Source organism: Mycteria americana, chromosome 3 (assembly GCF_035582795.1).
Source record: "Mycteria americana isolate JAX WOST 10 ecotype Jacksonville Zoo and Gardens chromosome 3, USCA_MyAme_1.0, whole genome shotgun sequence".
Lineage (NCBI taxonomy): Eukaryota > Metazoa > Chordata > Aves > Ciconiiformes > Ciconiidae > Mycteria > Mycteria americana.
In genome coordinates this window covers 95,974,772-96,002,540 of record NC_134367.1, presented here as the reverse complement: position 1 = coordinate 96,002,540, position 27,769 = coordinate 95,974,772, and the positions used below count along the sequence as shown (strand labels likewise).

Below are 27,769 nucleotides of genomic sequence, written 5' to 3'. Positions count from 1 at the left end.
GAATAATCTTTTTTTTTTTCTTTTTTTTTTTTTTTTGATTGATGCTTTTTTACTATGCCCAGAGGGGAAATTATAATTAGGGTCATTATGGATTTCAAATAGTATTTAGACATTTCTGCTTAGTTAGGATATCTTCTGTTTAAACTTAAATAAACTGTATCTCGACATGTATATGTATGTGTGTGTATATATATAAATAATCCAAGTTTACATAGTTCTTTTCAAAATTCTTAAACTTTAACAAAAGTCTTTCTGTGATTAATTTTATTACAAATAAGGTAATTAACTAGTAAGGAGAAGTGTTAGTAAATATAGTCTCAGAAAAAATGGAGGTGTTTTAATTCTTATTCTGATTCATCATACATATTTCAAGGGAGGTCAGAGCAAAATTAATCTTCTGAAAGCATTCTGTGCCAATTTCTTTATTTATTCTTTGATTCTGAATACAGATGATCAAAGGTACAAAACATGTCAATGAAAAATTCCATGCACTAAGGACATATTTATTTTGTTGCCTCTGCACAAGTCTTTATCTCAGGCACTTTTCAGTAGAAGATTGATGCCAAAATGAGACTAGGTCCACTGGTATATGTGTAGATCCAATAATATTGTTTTAGTCTAATAGAGTGGTTACGGTAATGCAGAGGTTTTTTGCTCTCTACATGTGTTGCAGGAAATAAGTGTTAGTGATTGCCCTGGAAATAAGTATTAATATTATGTTAAATTGTTATTTTGTATGTTTCTTGACTTACTAAGTCAAGAAATGCCAAACATTTCTTAGAATAATAAGCTTCATTCCACTTGCTTACTTTCAGGGCATTTCAAATGAAATCAGTGGGCTACTCAATGCAGTTAAAATTGCTAGATGTTTGAAGTTAGTATGTGAATAAGCTGTACTTTATTCTTCATTGTTTTTTCCTGACTTAAATCAAAGAAGTGTCTTCAGGGATTTTTTTTATTATTATTATTCATTTAATGGAAGGAAAAAAACATCTGTCAAATAGGCTCTCCTCATAACCACTACAATGTCACATTGTCATTCACTAAGTTTAAAACAAAATGGAAAACAAATGCTCTTGACTTTTCTTGTGAATGCTAAATTATAATACAACACAATTTACCAGTCCTGTGAATAAAGCTACAGCTGTCTGGAATTCTTTCTTCAGAATTCTGTGTTAAATGGTAAGCATTTATATTACCATGTCATATTTTTTATTTTATTATTTTATTCTCATAAATGTTAAACATACATGAATTGTGCTGCTCTCATTTTGTTTATTTAAAAAGCACAGCATAAAAAATTCAGCTAGACTACATAAGTGGTTCAGAACGTAGTTCATAAAATGCTTCCAAAATCTGCATTGCTTGCTTTGGATCTTACCATCTACTTCCTCAGCTGTAAAGGGCTGATCTCTAAATATTTCTTTGAGCAGGAGAATTAGTTGGGGGGGGGGAGAGGGGGGAGGAGGAACACATTGGACTATTTTTAAAAAATACAGAAAATAACATCATACATCCCAAATAGAAAGCAATTGTACTCTCACAAGCTTCTGTATTATGCTTTAGAATAGAATTAAATGGCATTCAAATGATTTTTTTCTTTTCTTTTTTTTTTTTTGTGAGAATCATGCCAAAAGTAAAAGGGAGAGACCTTTTTGTTTGAATCATTTGGGTTTGTTGGGGTTTTTTTTGTTATAAATGAACTCACTAGCAATTTACAATGTGTGCCCAGAAAGTCAGGATTTCAAATCAAGGTCCTGTGTTCCACAGCACCCACGCTTCCAGAGCCCTTGCCAGTTGGAATTCTCTAGGAACAGGACCGGAAGTACTGGCTTAGCACTTTAATTATTAATAACTTTACCTTATTTCTTTCAGATACATATGTTATTACAGGCGCTTCTATTTTTTACTTCAACAGTCATATATTGTTCATCTTACTCAAGTCCTGGATTTCTCATTACTTCTTTCTGTCTTTCATTTTTCTGTTTCAACATTGTGACATCTGTATGCTATCATGGTATTAACAATATTGCACTGTTGTACAATATAGAGCTTTAACCGTTACTCATATTTAAGCTGTTGAACAAATGGTTTCATTTACAAAGCAGAGCAAATGTTCTTATTTGCTGATGTCAGTGTTCAATTTCAGTTCCAAGGTGGAAGAAATAGAAGTATATTAGCTTGCCTTATGTCAACACAGCTTTGCAGACAGTGGATTTGTGTAGAAGCTAGCAGGCTGACTGACATAAGGTGTGCAGGCAATAGTCAAGAGAAGAGAAGCTACCTTAACTATAAAGTAGTCTTAAAATGTCTCAGATGAACATCTAGCTTAGATGCCTGATTTAGAATGCTGTTAAATCAATGTATTTCTCTAGAGGACATTTTTTTCTCTTACATGTCGCAAAATCTTTGGTGACAGCACAGGAAGTTCAGATTCCTAGTGCAGGTACCCAAGCTGGATGCTTAAAGTAAGTGTAAATACTTTTCTTTGATCTTGCTGTTATGTTGCAAGGTCAGTGACCTTAGAAGTAGAAAAAAATTTGTATATAATTTAAACTGATCACCTTTTACATTGAAACTATTGAGAGATAAAGTTCTTTTCAAAGATTAGCAAGTTTGTTTTACCATTGGAAAAAAAAAAAGGAGACTACGTACTATGTCCTGTTTTCTAATGTTCAAAAGTATACCAGTCATCTAATGTCACATGGTTTCAAGAAAGATAATGGAATATAATATAGCTCATATTAGTGAGGTGTATGGAGAAAAGATAGCATAGTTGAATTTGATTATTTAGATATTTGAAAAAATCTTGGAGCCAATTTCCAAATATATATGTTCAAAAGTGTCTGATCATAGCAGGTTTTCGAATTTCACTGAAATTCTCTGAATGCTTGGTCAGCTAAGTTGCTTCTGAAAGTAGCACTAAATACCTGTTTGCATCTTTTGGCACTTTAAATACTTTTTGCAAACGTTTTTCTTCTGAGCTTTTACATCTAATTAATAACCTGTAAGTGACACTATACACAATTTTTTCAAAACTACCTCTCTCCTCTGTACTGTAGGAGTGTCTTGGTGTTCATCTGTATGAGTCCTTTTGACTTCCTTGAGCAGTTTTTATGCTTGCCCTATGTTCTTTCTTTTTATTTCAAGTTCTTGCTACCTTCTCCTTAGAGTTATTTATATTTTTCAAATTTTGATAAACTGAAGATTAGTTTTGTCTTGCTACTTTTAGATGTAGTCTAGTGATTAGAATATGACTACTGTTTTGGCCACAAATATTAGATGGCAATAAGTAGCATTTCTTTATGTATGTGCTTTTGGTTTGTAATTATAAAGTGCTGTTAAAGAAGCAAATTGTCTACTCTGCAAGTTACTTGACATGTTTCTTCTCTGCAAAAACTTTGCATGCGTAGTATTAGTGTAGGTATTTTTTTTCCCTGTATAAGCCAGTCTTGATCTTTTTATAGTCCATGCCAAATCTCTCCTTGACTTACTGATACAATGATTAAGATCTGTGTACATTTCATCATTGGAATGAATGATTTTCAACTGTGTAGAAACTCTTTACATCTGTTTGCCATATTGTAGCCATCTAATTCAGGAGAATCTCCTCACATAAAGAGGTAGCAAAAATGGCTTTGCCCATATGTCTAAGAAAAAAAAAAAAAGGATTATATCTGTAATAGCAGGTGTATGCTTCTCTGCTGTGCAGTGCAAGTGTTTAATGGTAATCATTCATCTGTGTGTATGATACTGTTTGCTTGATTCCTTTACAAAATTAGAAGCCCTGTTTTCAAAAATTTTACCCTCAAATAACTGAACTTGATACAACTGAAAAAAAAATCCAAATGTTCCATGCCAGCTTAATTTAGGTAAACTCTTTGGTTGCCAGTCTATTGGCTATGTAAAGAGGCAGCATATAAATCCTAATTGTTGCCTATAGTATTAACAAAATGCACAGGGTATTAAAAAAATCTATTTGTTCCTATTCATTACCAGTAAGGAAGAGTATACTTTAGCTCTATTATCAATTATTTTATAAGCACTTATGCCCTGCTGAAAATATTAGATAATTAGGAATAGAAAATTAGGAAAGACCATTTGGTCTAACAAACATGCTCATATTAGACCCATAAATACCAGCCAACATTCAGTATTTATGAAAATCAGTTTATCTCCATATGTGTAAATCATTGGCCATATTGCTGTGTTCTCTATTTTCACCTGATCTTTTTACATTTCTAAATATGAGAACTTAAAATTTTTACTATGTCTGTGGCTCTTTGGTTTTGGGTTGTTTTTTGTTTTGTTTTGTGAGATATCATGACTTCCTCTTCAGGAACATTACTGTATACAACTTTATTCAAATCTTACTCACAAGCTTTATTTTCACCATTTAAGAGAATTGCTATCTATGCAGGCTTAAGAGAGACTTGAAAGTCTAAAGGTCATAATATTTGCTTGTGGAAGTATCGCAGGATTCACTTCATTATGCTGACTCAAAGGCCAGAAGTTTTCCAAACTTTGATATATAATAGAAAGCTCCAAAATCATCTTTAAGAGCTTCAAATTACAGCAGTGGTAAAATTTTGAAAATCTGAAGCATTTGTTTTCAAGAATAATTTAGGTTTGTAGTACTTTGCTTTCAGCTCATTTCCAATGGTATTTCTGAGGCTTTCCAACTCATTATCTGAGGCTTTTAACAAGTTTAAGTTAACATCTTGCAGGATCAATCCCAATATATGTAAAGTCATTGCATTAAAAATTCTAGACTTGTGCATGATTTCTAGAGTATCTACATAGTTCACGTAATCTAATAGTCTGTGAATCTCGTAGATAACTTCGTATAATTGCCTATTTCATGGGTGCACAAATTGAGGTACAAACAAAGGAAGTGAAATGTCTGTGGACTTAAAAAATCCGTATTAGGGTTTACATTTCCTTATTCTCATATTTTCTGTTGCCTGGCTATATGAAACAGTCCAATCATTTCTGGACTATTTTCTGTCTTTGAATAGTCTACTATGAAAATAAGAAATTGAAAATACTAGAAAATTATCCCTGAAGTTGTTTGGTTGTTTTTTGGTTTTTTTTTTAAATACATAATTTGGGAGGAGGGCTGCAATAAAAGAAAGATTTGCATATTTTATCAAAGTTCATGCAGACCTACTTCTGTTTCACTTTACCTCATCAAGAATATTGTGTTTGGGGTTTGTTCTTTTTCTTTTTTTTTTTTTTTTTTTTTTTTCCCCCACAGTTATTTTGTAGTGGCTAGCTGGAGGAATGTCTGACAGAAGTGTCAGTTCAGTTTCCATCTGTCTGACTGACTTTGCTATCGAGAATGACTCCTGAGAAGCAAGTGGTGTTTCAGAAGGTTTCCTAATAAAAAAAAAAAAAAATAGTGGAAGGTCTACCAATTGCAGCAATTAATTTAGTTTTACCCATAATTTTGTTTCTTAAAACACAGTTGCTAGTATAACTCAATACCATTATTTACAGACCGGCTTAGAATGCATTTTCAGTTTACAGGATGAAACTGAACCTCACAGCGAGTTTGTAGTATGCAACTTTATTATTGCTTGACTTCCTCGTACGTACACATGTAAAAGGTTCAGTATGAAGTGTATTATATTTAGACTTTTTCATTCCATTGCAATCAGTAGCAGAAAGGGGATCTTTGTCTTTATTGTCCTGTAATAGATTTTTTCAGTTGTTAGAGCACTGTATAGATATTAAAAGTGAAAAAATGTGTAAAAATCTTCCAGGCTGTAGAAACAGAAGGCACTCAAGGACTTATTGCTCTTTCTTCCCTTCTCTAAGACTGCACCAAATCAATGCAGCCTATTCCAGGGCTATGTTAATAAAACTATTCTTACAAATATCTACTGAGGGAATTGTACAAAGGCTTAGGTAGCCAGTTCCACTATTTAGTTACCTTAATTATTATTATTACACCCAGGACTTAACCCACTTTTGTTAAATTAGAGGTTAAGCAGTTATTTCTGGATACAGAATACAGCATTATCCTCTATACATGTCAATGATGTGTTAGGCAACTGCTGTCATGCCCACTACCCATCAGTAACGTATTACAGCTTTTCTCAGGGCAAGCTCGGATGCGTTGTGTGTACTTTGTCTTCTTTGTCATGCCGTTAGCAACAGTGCCTGGAAATACCTTCCCTCTTCTCGCCTGTCTTCCATAGCATTATTGATAAAATTTGCTGCTTAGAATCTCCATGGTCTTCCCATACTGATGCACACTTGAAGCTAATTTATGTGGTTAGCTCTTATTAAATATAATGGTAATTCTGCTTCAACTATCCTGCGTTTTTAGATAAATAGATTCATAAAATATGTGGAGATGTGGAGTTACTTTTTTTTAATAACATAGAAATCATTGTTAAACTTAAAGATAATTTCCAAAATGAATATATAAAGAAAAAAATTGATATGGAGTATGTTACCAATAGGAAGGCTATTGCAAAAGTCTAGGTAAGCAAACTTTTTTAATTGAAGCAACCTCTCTGATTACCTGAAGTGTTTCAGTAGCTTCTTTGTTTGCAGCCTAATTATCATAAACTTGGATTTCCATTTTGCTTTTCACAGAGTTCACAGTTGACACACAAAAGTAATTGTTCTTTAAGCGAACTTAATTTTGATACATAATATACAGTGTCAGCAATCAGGGGTTAAAAGGCAAGATCTCCAAGAGATGAATCATGGCACATAAAGCAAGGTCAAAATGAGTCCTTCCAAATCTGTGTTTTGAGACCATGCATCCCGCATGCTATTGAGAGCTCTAAACTTTAAAAACATACTCTCAGTTGGCTAGGAGTGCTTTTCTGATGCATTTCAGCTGTGTAATTTGCATTCTGGTTCATGCAAACATATGAATGATTCAGAAGGGGATTTTTTTTTTTTTTTTAATATGGAAGTCTGTTATTTAAAGAACGGGTAAAACTGAAGTAGCACAGTGCTCATCTAATCATTCTGGAGTCAGGCTATCAGAAAAATTGCATGGAATCTGAAGTAATGTGGATAGAAAGCTTTGTGATTTACGTGTGGTCTAAATGGTAAGCAGGCTTCATTAAAAAAGAATTCCTGAAGGGTGGAAAGTAACAGAAAAGAAAGAAACTTGATAAAGTAAAAGCTGTCTGCGAGCTGCAGTACAGTGTGTGTTTACACTATTTGCAAAAAACCCTATAAAGATGGAAATGCTAGACCAAGAATTCAGGACTGATTCACAGTCAGTAACCAGAGAGCACTGTTAGTTTAACACGTTTCCATCCCAACTGTTTATGACTGCTTTTCTGTCAGTGTTCTTCCCAGCATCAGTGTAAAAACAGACTTGTGCTTGACACAGCTTGTGTTTTCATTCAGAGTCTGGTATCATGATTCAAATTCACCTGGATCAGCACTGTAATACCTTTCTTTTTGTACTATGTTAATATGTATAAGACCACTATCAAAATGAGTTTTAAATTAATCTCATAAATGATGTGATTCTGTTCTTTTGGCATGGGCTTAGAAAATGATTGGTTTTGTGCGTGGAATTTTTTACTCATGTTTTCTGTTTTTCCTTTTTTTCTGATGAGCGCCGAGAAAGAAAACCCCATTCTTTGTTTACTGCTATTTTTCACAGAAAATGGGTCTTTGTTTGATACTTTCATATTCTTCCTCCTTCGGGGAATTGCTGTTGGGAAAACTATTCTTCCTGATACAGCAGGGTTCTGGCAATAAGCTTCAGCACACCCTTGCTCTTATTAGTATAACTTAGGCCTGCTGTTCTTAGGGCAGAACCTCGCAGTCCTAAAAGGCAGAATGGAGACGTATGAAAAATCCCCTTTTTAGGCTTCATCTACTGTAATAACATTAAATAATAAATATTTAATGGTCTATAACTTCTTTTAATTAACAACATACAAGAGAAAAGGAAAAAAAGGGAACCATTTTGGATCTCCAGAAGTTAGATGAGACATCTTCATCTGACACTGATTTTAAATATTTTTTCCTGTCATGTGAATTTAGCTATGATTATCCATGCTCCAGATTTGATTAACACAAATTCTGCATGGAAACATTATTGAGAGCCTTAGTAAGCTAAAACTAATGAAGCATGCAGCAGCTAGCTTGCTAATGTTATTAACTACAATAAAAAACTATTAGTTTAATATTTGTTTCTACACAGAAATAGAGATTTTGGCATTTCTAAAATATACTTTTAGGGGTTTTTTATATTAGTTTAGTACTTTCAGTGCAAGTATCTTGTGGCTAGGTACTTCTATTTCAGATTAATGTAGCCTTTTCTGATGTAACACCAGTATAACAAAACCATCTCAAATTTAAATAACTTAAATTGACCATTTTACAGTAAAAAAGTATCAAATTCTGAAATAAAGATACATGCTGCGTATTTCCACTGAAGTAATTAAGTGTGAGTTGTAAGCAATTCAGCAATTTTCAATTCTGTGTTTGTAGCTAACCCCATAATTAGGTTTCCATTGAATTTCAGTTACTTCAACAGTTTCCATCATTGCTTTTTCCCATCAAGCTGAGTGCACTTCAACTTTCTAAGCTGAGCAGTGGGAAGACTGGGGGCTAAGTATTTTTTATAAAGGTCTTTCCAGCATGAAATAGAATTCCTGGTGTTGATGTTCAGATGATAGTATAGAGATCGTCTCTCTATTCAGGTTTCTGCTCCAGTGAGTGAGAGGTATCTGTTAGTAGGCTTGTTATTTCATTACTAGGTCTTTGGGTCAATTATCCTTAATTTTAGTTTTAGTTGGGGGATTATTCTTTTTGCTACCGATGAATGTCTTGCAAAGCGCTTGTAATAAGCTCGTTTTGTAAGTTGATAATAAAGAAATAGAACACCAAAACAGGAACTTATTTCTTCTGCAGTCCATGTCTCGTGTAAGAACAATAAAGTCCAGCACTGCTGGACTGTTAGTCTTCATAAATAAAGTCAAGAAAGAAAGAAAAAATTTCACACTGCATGCAACAGTGTTCATAAACACTATGGAAGGGGGTTTTTGTATGTTTCTTGGTTGATTTTTTTTTTTTTTTTTTTTTTTTGCTTGATCCTATCTGTTTTTCATTGTAAGCTTTAACAAAAGTGTGTTGGGCTTTTTTCTCCCCTTTAGTTTGTATGAGTTACCTTGGCACACTCAGCCATGTCGTACAACCTACGTACATGAACACCTTTGTTTTTTCTAGCTTATTTTCCCATTGACTTTTGGCAGTGGGTGTAGTGGGGAAATTAACGTTCAGCCTGGGATGTTCTGGGAGAAGAAAAGCTCAGTCACAAACTTAGAAATTTTTAAATATATTATGTATTCTGTGCCAAACAAGCTCATTCCTTTTGCAAGTTCATTTTAAAAACTCCCTTCTTTGGGCAGCTTTATTTCCTAATTCCTCTTTTGAGAGGGCATGCAAATATTAACCATATCCTTGGCATAATAGCAGAAGCTGGTCATCGATGAATGTAAGGATTGATTGCTCAGGTCTTTTTGAAAAGAAACTATAGTTAGTAACTTTTCCAGGAAAGAGAACATACTGACTATCTGAGAGAGGTTAGGTATATGGTGTCAGGGCTGAACCACAACAACTGACTAAAAATACTTTTCCTATGCTTTTTTAGTTATTCTACTATGACTGAGGTGAAAAAAGTCCTTAAGAAAAAGGACATTGTTATTTTACCTCATGATTTCATATTGCCTTTGCTCTGCCACATATGCGTGCCTTTGAGTAGGCAACTAAAGCAAGATTTTCTAGGGAGTTCTCTGGATTTCTTGTTCTCTATGGCTTTCATATTCCTCTTGAACATCTAGGCCCAACTTTGTTCAGTGCTGGGCCATTTTATGTGTTTTTCTGGTTTGATTCTTGCTGACCTGTATTCTTGCAACAGTCTTTGGTTGGAGGAAAACTGTTTAATATGCATTCCTCTGGTAGAGACCTAAGGATTAGAGATTAGGTAACTATCTCAGAAGATATTATTATTGCTAAGGAGAAGGATATTACCCATCTCTTGAAGGTAACTGAATGAAAACCAAAAGCCATTTTGGCTCTCCTTTACTTACAAAAAGGGTTTTCTCACTCTGCCTCTTTTAATAGGAGAATGACTACAGCCTGTGCGTGATGTTTTGACTAGAAAGAATGTGTTGGAGTTATAACTGTAGATGCCCTGTATGAATTTCTTAAATCTTTTACAGCCCTATTTTATATAATTCTGTGCTCTAGTTTTCATATATTCCATATATTTAATTTTATTTTTATGGATATTTATAGAGGTAAATATAATAAACTGTTTGATTCAGGAATATGAGAAGGAAAAGAATATTCATCTTGTAGAATTATATTGTCCTTTGTTTCCAAGTCACCTAGCAAGCAGATCTACCTTGTCTAACATATGTTAGGAAAAAGAAAATGTACAGTCAGTATTCCTTTTTTTCTCTTATTCTCTGTCTTTTTTTTCCCTCCTCCTGTGATTCTTTATTGTCTCCTTGATTTATTCTGTGAACATCTCTGGAAATGAATTGGAAATAGCATTTTATTTTTTTTTATTTGTAAAACTGCAAATCTTGACATTGTATAAATTCATAGGAGAATGTTTCAATTGTTTTCACAATCCTTGAGCTGATAAATCACTTGGAAAAAAAAAAAAAAGAAGGGGTCAGTTAACTAAGATCTATTCATTAATAAGAGAAACTTGAAGTTGCGTCTGTAGTACATTTTCAGTTTATTTTTTACCTTTGTCTAATACTTCAATATACTGGAAGAACTCCCAGAATATCCAGTGTTGTCAGACTGTGTGTTTATTTTAGGAAGAGTTCTGGTAATTTTTACATGGAAACCTAAAAAAATGTGAGGGATGCAGTGATTTCTTTTGCTGTTATTCATGGGGATTTTCATTGTTGCTTTTCTTTTTTTGATTTTTCTTTTGGTTTTGTCCGTAGTGTTTAGACTAGGTTGGTCTGTTCTTGTTCTAATTCTTAAAGATGAAATTTTAAAAATCTATCTAAAAATACACTGAAGATTCTGCAGTTTCCTAGAATTGGCAAAGAGGCTGAAAATTGGTTTATAACTTCTGATTTACATTCTGCTATTTCAGACTTGATTCAGTCTTCTGGTGCTCAAATCTGTTTTGGCTTCTATGTAGTCCTTGGGACACAAAAACTGAATTGGGCTGTTGTGTTTTTTCAAGAATGCCAAATACATTAAAGGTAATGTAAGAGAGAGGAAATAGCAGCTCATATCTCTAACTACAGTTTGCCTAATTTGTTTCTCTTGACAAATTAACCTTGACTCTTGACTGGCAAATAATAATAATTTTCAAAAATAGAGCATTATTTTACAGGAATTATATGTTCTTTTTCTTCCTCTTGAAATATTTATCTTCCTGCAGTGTTATTCTGGTAAGGGTAATAGTGCAATTTTTTTAATTGATTCCCGTAGCCTAAATCTGTGGTAATCTGAGTATGGGTAAATCCCTGGCAAACAGGTAACCTTAGTAAGTTTAAAACATCTCCTTTCTAATTTCTAGTTCGAAATTAAAAGCCCGTTTTTATAGATGATTTCATATAGTCAGTCTAGACGGTCTTGTTATAAAAAATATTTTTTGCTTGTTTCTTCTTACTGAAATCAGTAAGGTGCTTAAGATAGTGACAAATACTGACTTTCTCTGTGTCTGTGTAATCACTATAGCATTCTCATTAATAGTATAAATGCCTCTCTTTTCCCAGTGTTTACACAAATGCCTACCTGCACATATGAAGGATTAATTCTCCTGCTCATTGTGCTTAGTGTGTCTGCAGAGAGTATGGATAACCTCTTGTACTACTGGCCTCTGTTCTGTTGGACTCTTCATTTAGAAAAAATCATGTAGCAATAAGTAAAATTTTGGTCTCTCTTACCCAGTAATTTTTGTAGTCTCTTAACTTGAGAAGCAAGTCAATGCCAGTAATACTTCTGTAACTATTATTTCTCTTTAAATATCCTCTCCTTTAAGCCCTCTACATGTACAGCTCACATTGACTTCAGGGAGTGTTCTATAAATTCAGAAGCTGTGAATTTTTCACATACGATGAATGGTGTAGACAACATATTTGCCTCTTGTTCTTTAATTGAAATAATAAAAATGGGAAAGCACGGTTTATCTGAAACTAACTGAGGGTTGCTCTCTTCTTTTCTCTCCTTTTTCTCCCATTTTTAGAATTGACACGTTGCCATGGTGAACTCTGGAGGAGATAAATAACCAAATCTATCTGTTATGTTTTCCAATTTTCATTCCAGTCTTACAGCTCCTGATTTTCAGTTATTTATCTCCTGAAAGTAATGATTTTTTTTTTCTGTTTTTGTGCATCTCATTGTTTCACCCACCAACAGGGATTTGTTACTACAGGATAGTAATGTGAGGAATCTTAGAAAGAGAAGTCTTCAAAAGCAGGGCAATATCCCAACCACCTACTTCAGGGTCAACTTTAGATACTGTGATATTATTATGCCTAAAATTTTGGTATGTGGTTACAGCAAAGTGATTCAGATAATCAAATGGCAACAAGATTCCCTGTAACTGAAGAGGATAAATTACTATTAAGTGACATTCAGAAGGCTTGCGTATTAAGCGAGGAGCTGAACAAAACTAGTCCAAAAGAAACACTAGGCACAGAGATGGTTCTGAACTCCTACCTTTCTCTGACAGTTGGGCACTTGATGCAGGTACCTTAGGTACCTTGGCTCACTCAGGTTCAGAACCTAGGTTCATCTTCTGAGGATAATAACCTAAATAAACATTTCAAATCATAGAATTACATTTTACAGGGTGTATGGCTGTCATTGTTGCCCACCATTTGCCTACTGAGTTAATGGGAATAGCATTTGTCAGGAATCAGGAAGCGTTTAATCTAAAACCAGTTGATGGAGTTCGAACTTGCACTTGCTATTTTCCAGAAACTTATCTTAGTAAGTGGGCTGAGGGCTAGTTTTGGTTTAGAAATCTTCTGCCCTTTTTCTTGAGGATGATCTGCCATGCATCCTGGAATGCAAGACCTGAAGAGCTGGTGAGAGCATGCAAGAGGAAATCTGACCTCTATCCATATAGCTGTCACATTCAGCCCGGAGACGTGGTATATTATGCCTGTGTATGTTTCCAGTCTGAATATTTTAATTTGGTTTTGAAAAAGCAAGAGGATGCTTCTGTGTGCCAGATTTTCTTATGAAGACTGAATTACCGAAATCAGAATTGCTCCTCCCTAAGGAAGATATTGTCAGATGTTTGTTAAATAAGAACAAATTGCAAGAGAATAAAATACTAGCTACATTTCATTAATCAGAAGAAGAGCAGTAGGTCTTTGAGAAATCTAAAAATATGTGCATCAAAAGATAGGTTTCTTTGCTTGGTGATTGGAGCAGGTAATTTTATGTATGAAAGCTATGCTATCTGCTGACTCTTGTAATAAAAAAGGTAGTAGGTTTTTCTTTTGCACAAATAATCATATATATTAAAAAATCCTATGCTCAAAGCCTCTAAGAATCTAGTCTTCTGAGAGGGCAGGGTTTAGATCTTTACAATTATGAGATAGAAGAACAGAACGTTATAAAATAAATGAGAAAAAGAAAAGATTACTTCTTCGATGCTTTTAGTTCTTGAACTATTCCTTAGCATGTGCAAGTACGTTCTGATATGGAGCTGAAGAATCTCCAGTATCACGTCCAGGTTTTAGTATCAAGAACAAAAATACACTGCAATTGCATAGACCTTGAAGGAAAATAGTCTACTGATTATCAGTCAGCTTGGTAAAGCTTGTATTGTATTTGACACATTACAGAGTTGTCTGCTTGTTTGTGATTTTTTTTCCCTTAAAAATGCTATGTATTTTCAGGTTGGATGAGTTAATTGAAACATTTCTTGAAGATAATGACCCTGATAGCACTCTGGATGTTGGTGCTGACATGCGCAAGATCAACTATTGCTTCATTCATGTGAAGGTACTTCTTTTAAACATGGAAGACCATCTGGCACTGAAAATAACTTGAAGACATTCACAGCTGAGAAGTGTCAAAAGAAATGCAATACAGTTGAGAGGCATTGGGAAAGGGTAAAACAATTGAACTGTGAAGTGCATGGAGGACTGATAGAAATTTGAAACTTAGTTGGAAAAATTCAGCAGCATTTTGTGGAAACCCCAGCAAGGATCTCAGCATGCAGTAAATTATAAGAGAAAACTGGAAGTTATTGGAATCAACACAGACAAGTTATTTGTATATGGATAGATGTATCCATCTGTATTCCCAGCACTATGGAGGCTTTATTTTGGACAAACTATGTTGAAAGAGATAAAAATAAAGAGTAAAACCACCATATCCCTGCATCTGTTAGACTAAGTCTCCTGATGGTGGTGTAAGCCCTTCTAAATCATCAAGCAAACAAGATACACTTAAACTAGGAAGAACAAGTGAAATGAATAGGGAAAGCGATAGAAGATAATATATACTTTTCTGTATTTTGGGATATAGTTTTCCAATATAATAATGTATACATTCCTGATCTTAATTTATTGTCTTTAAATAATTAGGTTTTAGTTATGTTGTTAATACTGAAAGCTCTGTGGTACCAGAGAATACTGGAATTTGTGTGTAGAAAGAGTAAAGTAAATTGTACGCTTGGTAGTGAAGATCAACAAATACAACTTGTCCCATACTTGACACAACGCACGTAACTTGACAGTCAACTGGTGGCATGACTTTGTTCTGTCAAGAGTCTAGAAAGGCCTTACCTTTTCTACCATAGCTAGGCAGTCTCAGAGTAGAATAAATACATAGCTGGAGGTAAAGTTAAACGAGTGTGCTTTTTTTGTTTCTCCTAATAGCAACTAATGAATCATTCAAAGATTTCTGATAAAAAACTGCTCTCACAACACATCTCTGAAGAAAGAGACACCAACAAAGAAGCAAGAGAAGAAGAATTGAAAAAACTGAAAGAACTTCTGCAGCAGAGAGACAATGAAATCAGTATCCTTTGTGAGGAAAAAAGTAATATTTGGGTTTGAGCTGGTCTGGTTACAATGGTTTGTGTGTGTGTGAGATAGGCATTAGCTGTATGGAAGGAAATTCTCTCCAGTGACCCCACTGTGTTAAAGCAATTACTCAGTTCCCAACTTTCATGTGGCAGGACTCCTGCTTTGCACCTGCTTCTATTTCAGTTGTGACCCAAACCAAAATCCTGGATCCAAGCACCACTTAGCTTTAGAACAGTCCAGCCAAGGTCCAAATACCTTGGATCAGACCACGCCTAAAACACTCTCCTCAAGCAAATTAAACCATCTTTTAGAATGGGAAACTGTGATGCTATATTAAGACCAATTTATTACCTTACAAAGAATAGAATTTCCTGTAAGTGCTATTTTTAGCCAAATGAAGTGCTACTTTGGGGACTATTGGGCTATTTGCCTTTAGAACAAATACAGAACTTGTACTCTTTACATGCAACTTTAAAATTTAAATTAAAGCTAAAGCTTTTTGCATGTAAAATACTAAGCTGCTCAGACATGCTTTGTCCATTTCAGTGCCTCACAGGAAACACGTGAGTAGCTGCACTGTTGCGTGATGGGTGGGAGTTATTTTTAGCAGGTTGCCAGAACTGTGGGCAGACCGCAGCATCCCTGTGTCCCTAACTTTGTGGCTACTTCATGGGTAAAATTTGAATATGGCAGAGAACCAAAAAAATGGTTTTGTTCTACTTTTGAATTTATAGGTAACAGAGATTCTTTCACAGTTATTAGTAAAAAGCAAACTCAGTTCCATTCTTTGTGCTCAACAATTCCAGATCAATTTTCTGTATCAAATGATAATGGCATTTTACATCGGGGTGTAGCATGCTACCAGTCCGAATTGAGGTGACAGGAAAGCTTCCCTATTTCTTCTCCGTTACAGAAGATAAAATGTTCATTTTCCAAGGTGCACTTTCAAATCAATATAGCTATAACACTGACTTATCATTCCTTTTAAAAAAATCCTTCAATTTTCATGTCAATTTTAAGATCTGGATTCCCAGAAACATTTCTTCCTGAAACAAATTATTTCATTAGTATGATATGGATAATGAAAAAAAGCAAAACATCTCTATCAAATGCACTAGCGCTCGATAGGTGTATACAGCTTTGTTTGCAGAAGTACAAGGAAGAAACTTGTGTAAATCAGTGTTAGAGTTATATAGGAAGAACATAAAAATTAAGACTTTGAACACAAAACTGATTTACAGAGTCTGCAGCCACTAAGTGACTGTCCATCATCATTAGAAAATTAATAACATGTCTAATGTGATGAAGTGGTGGGAAGTATGGAAGCTGTTTAGTCAATAAACTATGAGGTCCTTCTTGCCTATGGTAGCTAGGAGCTATCATAACAATGAATTCTAAAGTATTTTATTTTTAGTACCTAGTCCAGTTAATAATATTCCCCAAAGACTACTTAGATTTTCTGCTGTTCTTTTAGAAGATTAATTAGGATTAAAATGAATAGCATATCAAAAAACATATCACAGGGACTCCTGTGGTTTTGGCTAAATGCACATAGGATTTTCACTGTAAGCCCTCTATAAGCTGTTAGGCAAAATATATTTATACCAAATATACTTCCAGTAAATACACAGTGTTATTGCAATAAATAGGATTTTCATTGTAAGCCTTCTATAAACTGTTAGGCAAAATATATTTATACCAAATACACTTCCAGTAAATACACAGTGTTATTGCAATAAATTTCCTAAAGACCTGTTCTGCATTTTAGTAAACCTTCTTATTGTGAAAAGCTTACAGATGTGATGCACTTGCCAGGTTACCTGTAAATTAAAGAGTTTTTCTTTTGTTTGGAAATTCTGTTTATTACAGAATTTAAAAAGTAAAAAAGGGAGTGGCAATAACAATGGCAATAACATACTAGAGTTTTCATTCCTGTTTGTCTGTAAGTGCTTTTATCAGGCATTGACTGAATGGGATCAACAATTGCGGTCAATGTGTGAATTTGTCACCATTTAGTAAAAATTAATCTGCTGTTTGGAAAAACTAAGGTGGATGACTATAATTACAAAAAATATGCCAAAATCCAAATTCACATTCACATACAGGCTTCCTTAATGTGAATTGTTCCACTTGGAAAAAAAAAGACTTAAGGATAAACAAAGATGATTGTTGCTGTATAAAAAAAGAGGTCCTTAATGATTTCCTTAATTTATCTTGCAGATATTCTGGTAAATATGCTAAAAAAAGAAAAAAAGAAAGCACAAGATGCTCTTTTCCAGCTTAATGCTGCCTCTGCTGGTTCTACAGTCTTGGAGACGTCTCTTTCTATAAACTTGGAAGAAAGTCAAAGTCCATCTAGCTGTTTTAGTCTGAAAGAGGCAAAAGATTTCAGCTCTTCAGTTCACAGACTACCTTTTTTTTCCAGACAAACAGGTTAGTGTAATTAATTAAGTGAGCAGTTATTGGGTTATTACAGTATGATTTACAGCATATCATTCAAATGTGTACAAGAATAGGAAAGTTTTATTTTCAATATCAGCTGTATTGTGCTAATTCTGTTTCCACAAATGCAGGGATTTAAATTTATAGCTCTCTCAAGGTGCTGATGGCTTTTGCAAACCAATGTGAATACTCTGTTGAACAGTCCTACAAAACCAGAGTATAAATTCAGTTGCATGCCCTTGAATCTTTGAGAGAATTCTCAGAAAAGGATTTTTTGAGCATAATTCATTAAAAAATACTAGGAAATAATATTTTACCCCTGGAAGATTTGAAAATACTGACTTTTAACAAAAAAGAAATCTAAACCTGAACTGCAGATATTGGGAGAATTTTTGTGCGGGCATTATTAATTGCACAGTATCCTTAAACACCAATAAACACAAATTTTTTTTTCTTTTTTTTAATCTTTCAGCCTAGGAGAGAAATCTTATATTCAAATAAAATGTCATTATTTATGCTTCTAGCTCTGATACCAGGTTGTAAACACAAAACTTTTTGTGATTATCTATAAGATTTTTTTTTAAGATTATACACTTTAGATATCTGGGTTTTATTTAGCATTTTTAATAAACCATGGAGATTATTTCTATTGTTAAAAAAAAAAAAGAATATGATTAAGTGAACTGAGACTTTAGTTCCAGAAATGACAAATAGCTCCATTTTTGTGCATGCGAGTAGCTTTAGTGAAATAGGTACCTTTCTGGAGCAAGACTTTAGTAAGTGTGAACAAAGTAAAAATTCTTATGTATTCTTATGTATTTTAAAAATATGTCTTTTAATTGTTTCTCATGTGGTTTAATAATTCACATAGTTTGCAAACAAGTTAGAGCTGAATTAATGCATTCATTTAGGATAGCTAACAAACTCAACACTGTTTTACCATGTGCCGTGCCTTCGTCAGCAGATGAGTACTGTTTATCCATAGGTAACTGATAAAAGGTTTTTCTCTCTCATGGTAAAGCCAGTGTATTGTTATTTATGCTTTATTCTAATTGAGCTGTTTGTTTTCTTAAATTTAATAGGTGAGCATATCAAATACTGTTCATTGAAAAAAGAATTATTTGGGACAGATGGTTGGCACAGGGAATCTGCCACAAAGATGAAGTATTGTCTTTGGTTAATCAATAAGTAAAAGTAAATGTAATTGATCCCCACCCTGTTTGGAAAATGAGTTTTAAATGGACATCTGTCTGGGATGAGAAGGTATTCTGTTATGTGATTGGATTGCACATTATTTTCTCATTCTGAAAGCAGGTGGAAACCTACTCCCTTCTTTCCAGTCCTCTTTTCAATCAGTTTTGGTTCAGGTTCTGATATTCTGTGTCTTCATGTCCATGTGGACATGAAAACAATAAAGTCCTCAATAACCAAGATGCTAAATGTGAACATGAAAGTCCTCCCTTACCTTCACTTACAGTTAATTTATTTTTAAACTTTTCAGTCATATTGCTTGAGGACTACAGATAAATAAAAAGTTATTTTTGGACTATTTTAGGTGGCCCTATATGTCTACATTCCTTAAGAGTGGCCTGACATTCTGCTACAAATCTAGACCATTAATGCTGGCGGCATTTGGACTTATAATCTTCTGTAATGTACAGCTGTTATAATGCCTTAAAACATTATTTCTTAAAATGCTTGTGTTATTGTGCTCAGGGAATACTTGGAATGGCAGACGTAAAAATGTAGTAGGAACACCATTAATGATACAACACGTACAGTCTTGCCAGTATGCCTTAAACCCAACCTCAGGAGACCAATTGTCTTTGCAAGAATATAACTGAATGTCCAGCCTCTTTCGTGCCTTTGTGTTTCTGAAAAGGATGGTATTTTCTCCCTAATATATAAATAACTTTATTTTTCTCTTTCTTTTGTTTTAGTTCTTAAAGTTATGAAAGTAACAAGCTTCAATATTTCTCTTCATGTTGTAACTGACATTTATATTAAAAAGTTCTTGTAGATTGGAGATTATAAATTTTTCAAATCAGCTTGTAGGGTTTTCACAGTTTGATTCTCCATGGTACCAAGGGACATGTTTGAGGAAAAATTCACTATATAACACTTGTAAACGTATGCAGACAGTTCATCAGAAAATGTTGAAAAAGGTCTCACTGTGTACTTATACATAGTATACATAAAACCATCATATCAGATGTAAAGTTTTGCTACAGGAGAAGAATTTTAATGAAACTTAAATAATTTTTTTAGAAGTATTAGAGCTTTTCTGTAGTCTTTAAAATTACATTTGAGATTTAAAAATTATATTTGAGATTTTAAAATAATATGTAAAATACCAGAATGGATAATGACCCAAAACTTAGGAAAAATAAAACAAATATTTAAGAACATGCAGTAATATTTAGAATAAGGCCAGAGGGCTCAAGAAAAAAAAAAAAGAGAAAAGTTCTGAGAGTCAAAGTCAATAAAAAGAAAGCCAGTACTAGGACAAGCAGTCTATGCCATGATTAAAAAAAATAAATAATCGAACTATAAATTACAGATCAATATCACATGAAGAAAAAGACTGTATCCATATGAAGCATTCCACTTTCTTTGTAGGCAAGTTACTGTTTTGAGATCGTTAGCTGCAAAGCACCATAAAACCTCAAGAGTTATTACTATTTGTCTATTTTATTATAAAGCTAAGACAGTGCAAAGATACACTGGTACATTTCTTGGCAGCCATAAACTCTTAGCTCTGTCTGCTAACGGCTAGGATATAGTTCTTTTTCCTGTTGGACTCAGACCTGGACACATTTGTATGCTTTAGACTTTATTTATCCCATTTGTTCTATCTAATGTTGAAGAAAAATGTCTTGAAAGCACACCATTTGGTGAAAAGCATAGTGGTTAACTTGCATAGCAAAATAAGTTATTTGCCAATATGTAATTTTAATACTCTGATATCCACCAAATACGTATTCTGACTTAAGGTTTTTCTTTTAACCTTCAAATTTCTGTATGGATTTGAAAAGCTTTCTCATCAAGGTAAGTTTTTGACAGCTACAGGCCTACTGCAGTGATGGAATTGTCAATTGACTGGGGAGGCTTGTGAAATAATGCGAAAGTTTGATAGGGACCATTATAAAAGTATGAAATGCTCTTCTCAAGAGTTAGGAATTACCATAGACCTTGTCAGGACTCATAGCTATTTCTAATATTGTCTTGCACTCTTAATTAATATGGCTATTAAAGAAATTCCAGAAACTTATATTGTCAACACTAAATGTTATAAATACTGAATCATGCACCTTAAAAGATGAGATTAAATATTCAAATCATCAGATTCTAGAAGAGTGAGTTTTAAAAGATATGGAGATACAAGCAATATTTACTGTTAATATTTTGGAAAACGTATTCTTCTGCAGACTAAATTTTCAGAACTACCTGAAAACATTCCTAGGGCCTGATTTTACAAGATTTTAAGGATATGTTTCACTGTACCCATATAATAATACCACAGGATTTAAGTATGTGCTTAAATCTTTATAGAAATAGCAACTCAAACAAATATACGCAAATTATATTGACCAGTTAGCATGGATTGTGTAAGTAAGGGAGTTTTTATAGTGGTTAATTGAAAAGGGTTAACTATTAAGCATTGCAGTTATCTTTCCTTACATCATCTGAGCTGGTTATTTATGACAATAAGTAACAATATTCTTGCAAATTATTAGTTTCAAAACCCACATAAAACAACTTCCAATAACTGTAGACAGATTTTTGTTGCATGTTTTCTTTTTTTTTTTCTAATTGAATTGTTCAAATAAAAAGATTTGCTGGTGTCAGTAGGTTCTAGAAGTGCTTTTGTTTTCATTAGAAAAGGAGAACATGCCTCATCCTAAATTATCATGTATAACTTTTACATACTCATGACTTACATTTCTGTATACTGTTTTTTATGCAATTTGTGAGAATTTTTTTAACTGAAAGGAGAGAGAATCTTCAGCTTGAAATTCAAACAGGACAGCTGGCAAGTAGAAACTTAGATTTTGCTAGTGTCTTAATATGAATAGATTTCTTAAATTATTTAAGGTTGCCAATTATCCTCTAAAAGTGATTACTAATTGAACTAGCAGTCGATTGTCACAGTTGTTATTTTGTTTGACTACTCTAAAACTTGAGTAGAATTGTGACTCAGTTATTGTAGAGGAGATTGCATGCAGGAATGGAAAATAAATCATTATAAGCAATAATCAGGAGAAAAGTTAGAAGGAACAGATGAATGTACAAGAGTTGTATATCATGAGCTGCATACATGTGAAAGAACCAGAACAATGTCTAAGAACAGAATGCTGAAAAAATTAGAAATTGAAATCTTAAGAGTTCTAGTTGTCCTGGTTTCTGCAAAGGAAATATCCCATCTTAAGCTCTGCAGCTTTTTAAACGTGTGATTCAGGAAGAGAATTAAGAAGTCATTAACATAATCAGACTATCAAAAGGCATGATGAGATCCCGCACAAGAGGCTATTGATAAAACTGAGTAGTCAGGAATTAGGCATAAAATACTGCTTTAAAAAATATATTAAAGACTATCAAAAGAGATAATATTAAAACTCCGTCTTCATGTTTTATACCAGTCCAGTGTTAAAAAAACCAGGATGAATCCTACAGAAGTTTATATAATGGATTTTTACAGATTCTTTAGAATTATCTAACACTGCCATGCTGCCACTTACTTACCATACAGGATACTAGGTTAGATTGATCTTGCATCTTTTCCCTTATGGCAACGCTTATGTGTGTTTGTTCTTAATTTATCTCCTAAAACAAAGGAAAGGTTGAGAATTTGTCTGGGGATTCCTTTCTTATAACTCTTCATGTTTCTGTGTAGAATACTCTTCCATATTGCTTCTTCCCATTCCAAGTTACTCAGCTACTGAGGAAATCCCTTTGCCTCCTACTCCTTTCCTATTTATCATGCTCCTTCTCATTTTATAGGAAGAATTTGCTTGATTTGGTGTCATAATAGTATTAACTAAATATAATTATGTCCTCATAACACAAAGCTTTTGATAACCTCAGAAATATGTTAGCAAAAAGTAGCTATATTATATCAACAAACGACTAGTATAATTACATCTTTTATGTAATGCCACTTATTCTTTAGTTTTTAAATAAGAATCTCAGAAGCATTAGCAAATTCTCAGCTTTGATACTATGCTCTCTCTTTTTGCGAACAATTGTGTGTGTATGTACACATGAGTTTTCTTTGAACATAAAGTAGGAACCAGCATGTCAGCTCAAATGACTGGGTTGTTGAACCTTATCTCCTCCACTCTGCATTGGCAAGGACAGATATGTCGGAAAAAGGTTGGATGATGACCTGACTTTGAATTCTGTCCTGACGTTTCATCAAATAGAAGAAAAGTAGAAGTGAGGCATCATTCTCTCTTGAGCACAGAGCCTCATTTTTCACATATTTCAAACCTGCAAATAATATTCATAATTTTAAAGTTATCCATTCCTTTCAAAATCCATCTGAGCTGTATACCTATGTCTTCTTGTCTATAGGCATTAAGAAGTTGCTAAAGATGTGTGAAAGGTCTTGGGCCTGAGCCAGGGTAGAACTCCCAAGTAGAACCTTTAGTGTAATATTGAAGCTATTCCTCATCATTTAAACACTTTCCATACCTTACATCATTTATGAAGATTTCAATATACAGCATGTAGGCTATGCATATGTTAACTATTTTAACAGTTTAGTTAGGTTGCCAGCTTTCTTTTTTTTAATTCTGTTGTCTCAACTCTACGATCAGCCTGTTTTAATGCAATATAAAATGGTATTTCTAGTGTCTCTAATGTCTCTAATCATGTCTCTAATGTATTTTCCATTTTCCTAGCTCATTTCCTTATCCTGAAAACAATTAAACTAGGAAATCAGCAGAAAGTAAGGAAAAAAATATTTAGTTTAGTGAAATAGTTGTAGTAGAGTCTAGCTAATATTTAGTTTCTTAAAAGACAAATTATTTAACTTAGAACCTTTCATTTATTTTGCAGTTAAGTTCTGTAGCTTTAACTTTTTTTTGCCCAGAAACAGATCTTTACCATTCTGTGACAGAAAATAGAATAATTTCATTCTGTTACTTTCATGCTAGATTTGCTGCTGCTTTGGCTTCATAAAATCTCCAGATTGACTCACCTGTTACCCAGTCCATCAGAAAAAGTCATTTATGCTTCTAAATTTATGAAAAGTAGGCTAATGATAGTAGTACAGGTAGCCTTGTCAACATACTGGCAAAGGTTATTTCTTTGTATGGTAAAAAATGTATTGTCTCATAGAACTGCTCTCTCTATATGGTGAAACTTATTTTCACCTTTTTTTCCCCATATGATCTAGGGCCATTTCTGTGTGGAAAGATACAGGTAATCATGTTTCTATTCTATCCTATCCAGGCACTGATTTAAGCAGGAGAAATGTAGCCATACTGTTTCACTGCTGAGTTTAAGGTAATAATCTGTGTTAAGAGGAAAATTATCTTGAGCTCATCAGAGCAGTAAAATGACTCCTGGACCAAATTTGTCCCATAGCAGGCTGACTCAGAAGGTGAATGAGTGACGTCTACGGCTGTACATATCTGTATAGGCATGCCTGTGATTATTTTTTTTTCAGTCCATGCTGCATTGAATATGTATGCTTTTTCAGAAGAAACTGAGTCAATATAATACATCTCCAAAGGCATGACATATTTTAATATTTACCTTCCTGGACATTGTATCTTTTGCCCACCTCTGTATGCCTGAAACTCTAAATAGCAGCCTTTAATAGTAATAACTGTACAAACACAAAGAGAAACAAAGCCTCACACCCCAGATTTTATTTCCGAGTAGGTCTTTGGGCACCATTGTATCATATTCCTCAACTACTAGTAAATACTAAGTTGTAAAGAGTTGATTTAATGTTAAATGGGATTTTTTCTGAACAGGTATGTCTTTAACTGTTTGTTTAAATATCAGGGCTCTTATTCAAAATAATGTTGTTAGTAAAATATTGTCAACCACGAGGTTTGATACCAGTGGAAAACCTAATAAGAACGACTGACATTGGACATGCGGATTGTTGCTCTGTTTTGTATTGTGCTTTTTTTGGTGGGTATTACAGTCTGTATTAGGATGTTCTCCTTGGTGGTTAGAGCAGAGGAATACACAAGTGCAGTGTCCTAGCAATGCCCTAGGTTTCGCTGATGACATTGGGTTACATAGCATTGAATTCTTCAGCTAAAAATTATGCCAGTTTACATGCTGACAGATTTGGGGTTTTTGGGTCCCAAAAGACTTCTTTTAGGAGGGAGTGGTAGGTAGACTGCCTGGAAGCAGTGGAAGGCTGCCTGCTGCTGACATTTTGGCAAGCCAGCACCCATCACTGAGGAGCCTTTACAGATTGCCTGAGACAGTTAGCTTAGAGTGAACAGACCAGAACTTTTTTCTCTTAGTTCAAGTGTTATACCATGAAAGAGAAGAACTTAGTTTTCAATACTGATCTTAATCACAGAACACTCTAATTTATAAATCCGTAATACATGAGTAAGAGTGAGCAAAACACTCTGACATACTCAGTAGCTGCTGTTATTTATTGCATCATAATATCTTTCATAAATCTGAAACAGACATAACTCTGGCTATGAATTTACTTTATGTTTCAGATGAGCATTCCAGAAAATGCAAAGATAAGTTACTGGCATAATAACCTGAGCTTTACAAACGCTTCAATGATTTTATTTTTAATACAATAATTTAATTCATCATAAAGTCTCTACTGCAGCTTTAGTTTTATTCATAATTCATATCTAGTAGAGATATTGTATGTAAAGTCCAAATTCAAATGTAGAACTACATATAATCTTTCTCAGGAGATGGTGTCAATTATTACAAATTAGTAGTTTCAGTATGAATCAACGTATGAATGAACCTGGCAAAACAAGAAAAAAATCAGACTTCATCATACATTTCACGGGAGTGGTAAACATTTTGTTGTATTTTATTATATTGTATCATATCACTTCTTCTGTACAGATAAGTGCTAAATAGTTCTGAGACTGCTGCTTGCTTCTAGCATAATTCTGTCAGTGAAAGAGATGTAGGATACTATTTTTCCTCCTGCTGGATTTGTTTTTCTCCTGAAATATAAACAGTTTGGTTACCAGAAAACAGTGCGAATATTGTGACATTCAAAGAACACAGTAAATCCTAGTAATAGCTTCAAATAGTTGATGGGCCTGAGAGGGATTATTTTGCTCTCACAAAAGATTTTATTAGGGTCATGTTTTGACCATTTTTAGCCATTTCCTTTATCTTTCACTGAGAAGTTGTAAGGTTTTTTGAGAGTTTGGTGAAGAACTTACCTGCTATGTATCGCATTCAGGGTTTAAGATCACTTTTTGCTAGGCACTATGCAATCATGTACAAAAAAGAGCATTCCTACTGAAGGGCTGACAAGCTGACTTTAAAATGAAAGGTGAGAGTTGGTTTCAATAAACAGATGGTGATTATGAATAGCGGGAAAGTAATGATGATAACACACCAACTGCTCAATTCTGAAAGCTAAATATTTTCATCTTATATTAAGACTTCTCAAAATATTTATCTTGGCTATTTTATATATTTATGTAAAAATTTGGGGTAAAAGCTTCCTTCTATTGTTAGAAAATCCACAGAAAGCTCTCTAATGGAAAGGATTGACTGAGGTTTTCCATCAGAATCTCTTCTCTGTCCTTCAGTTCAGAAAAAGGCAGGTCTCAACTCTCCAGAAAAAGTAAATGCTTAGCAAACCTGTATGTTTCTTGGAGTCTTTTCTGTGTCCAGTAGTGCTTTGGGATATCTGGGAACAGACTCTTGGCACTGTGCTCGTGACAGATCTTCTGTCAACAAACAGATGTACCCATTTTATTGCTATTTGGTGAGCAAAAGAGCTCACTGATGCATTTAGGGCGTTGTTCAGACTTACTGTTGATCTTTCTTATTAGTCAGAAAAGAAAGTATGTGCTACATTTTCTGTTACAGGTCCAGGAAAAAGTATATATTCCATTTGCTCTCCAGCTGAACCTCTACCAGCTCTTAGTAAGATGTAGTGAATATTTCATTGCTACTGTTAAACTTTTGTAACTAGTATTTAAAATAAGACGTTGTTTTGCTAATTTCTTAAGCATTAAATGTTTCCTATAATGTAGAGTAATTATTTGCTATGATAAATTTTTCATTATTGCAAAGTTTAAGGACCAAGCAGGAAGTATCAGACTTCACTGCTTAAGATTTAGGTATTTTAAAAAGCGTTCAAAGTGAATTCAGCAAATGTTAGCAGTCAGCATATGCTTTTGAACAATTTTATGGGGCTTTGCTTCTGATAAGTTTAACAAAATTATTTTCTGGTATTTCAAGTCACCAGAAAAAAACATGTATTGCTAAGGCTCCAATTTATGTCATAAATATGAATGCACGTCTATCTTCAGACACATGTTTTGTAGCATATAATTGTGGGAATTTTTGAATTTGTCATGTGCTTTTATACATTTTGGTATCTCTGTCTTAAAGATGACAGGTTTATTTCCCTTTTTAATCTTGTGAAATGAACAAAAAGTAAAAATTAAAATTCAAAGTAGTTTCTAGAACGAAATTGCTCTCTTTAAAGTGCATTGATTGCAATAAATGCCAAGAAGACTAACTGTGAAATTATAGGAGACTCCACTAACTTCTGGGGTTTGGTTTTTTTGGTTGGTTTGGGGTTTTTTTTCAAAATCTATTCTTCTATCTGTACTGATTCCAAGAGCTTTATTTTGTCAGAATTCACAGTGAGTCCACTGTGAGTTTTGCTTGACTGAGGACTTTGAAGTGAACTCACTGAGATTAGTGAACAGTAAAAAACGAATGCGTTAAGTTTGAGGCTCTGTAGAAACATCTATGTAAGCAACAACAGATGACTATTCTTTGTTACAAAGAAATAGAAATACATGTTGTAAGATTTAAAGTTAAGTGAGCTCTTGCAATTGGTATTCCATGATAAACCCCTGTGTGTTAGGATTTTTGTCATCTTAACTAAGTGTTTATAAATATGAACATAGAGTTATTTTTAGGAGATGAAGCCCAGATTTTGCTTTTTGGAGCTAGGTCTCCGTTTGCAACATCAAAGACAGATTTTGTAAATTGTAAGGATTTAATGAGAGTGGGGAGTGGATTATTACAGTACTTTCATTAATTTTTCAGAGATGTTGAAACTTAATTATCTTCTATATTGAAAATGCTGTTATGTAAAACCA

At 33.8% G+C, this 27,769-nt stretch overlaps 1 protein-coding gene across 1 annotated transcript in view; it reads left to right on the top strand.

Moving 5' to 3' along the window:
• The window catches only part of KIF6 (kinesin family member 6), a 171,687-nt gene that overhangs the window by 62,747 nt on the left and 81,171 nt on the right, over positions 1–27,769 (top strand). The window contains exons 11-13 of the mRNA XM_075496206.1: positions 13,881–13,986; positions 14,868–15,009; positions 17,238–17,450. Of these exons, the coding sequence (XP_075352321.1) occupies positions 13,881–13,986; positions 14,868–15,009; positions 17,238–17,450 (461 nt within the window). The remainder of the gene's footprint in view (positions 1–13,880; positions 13,987–14,867; positions 15,010–17,237; positions 17,451–27,769) is intronic.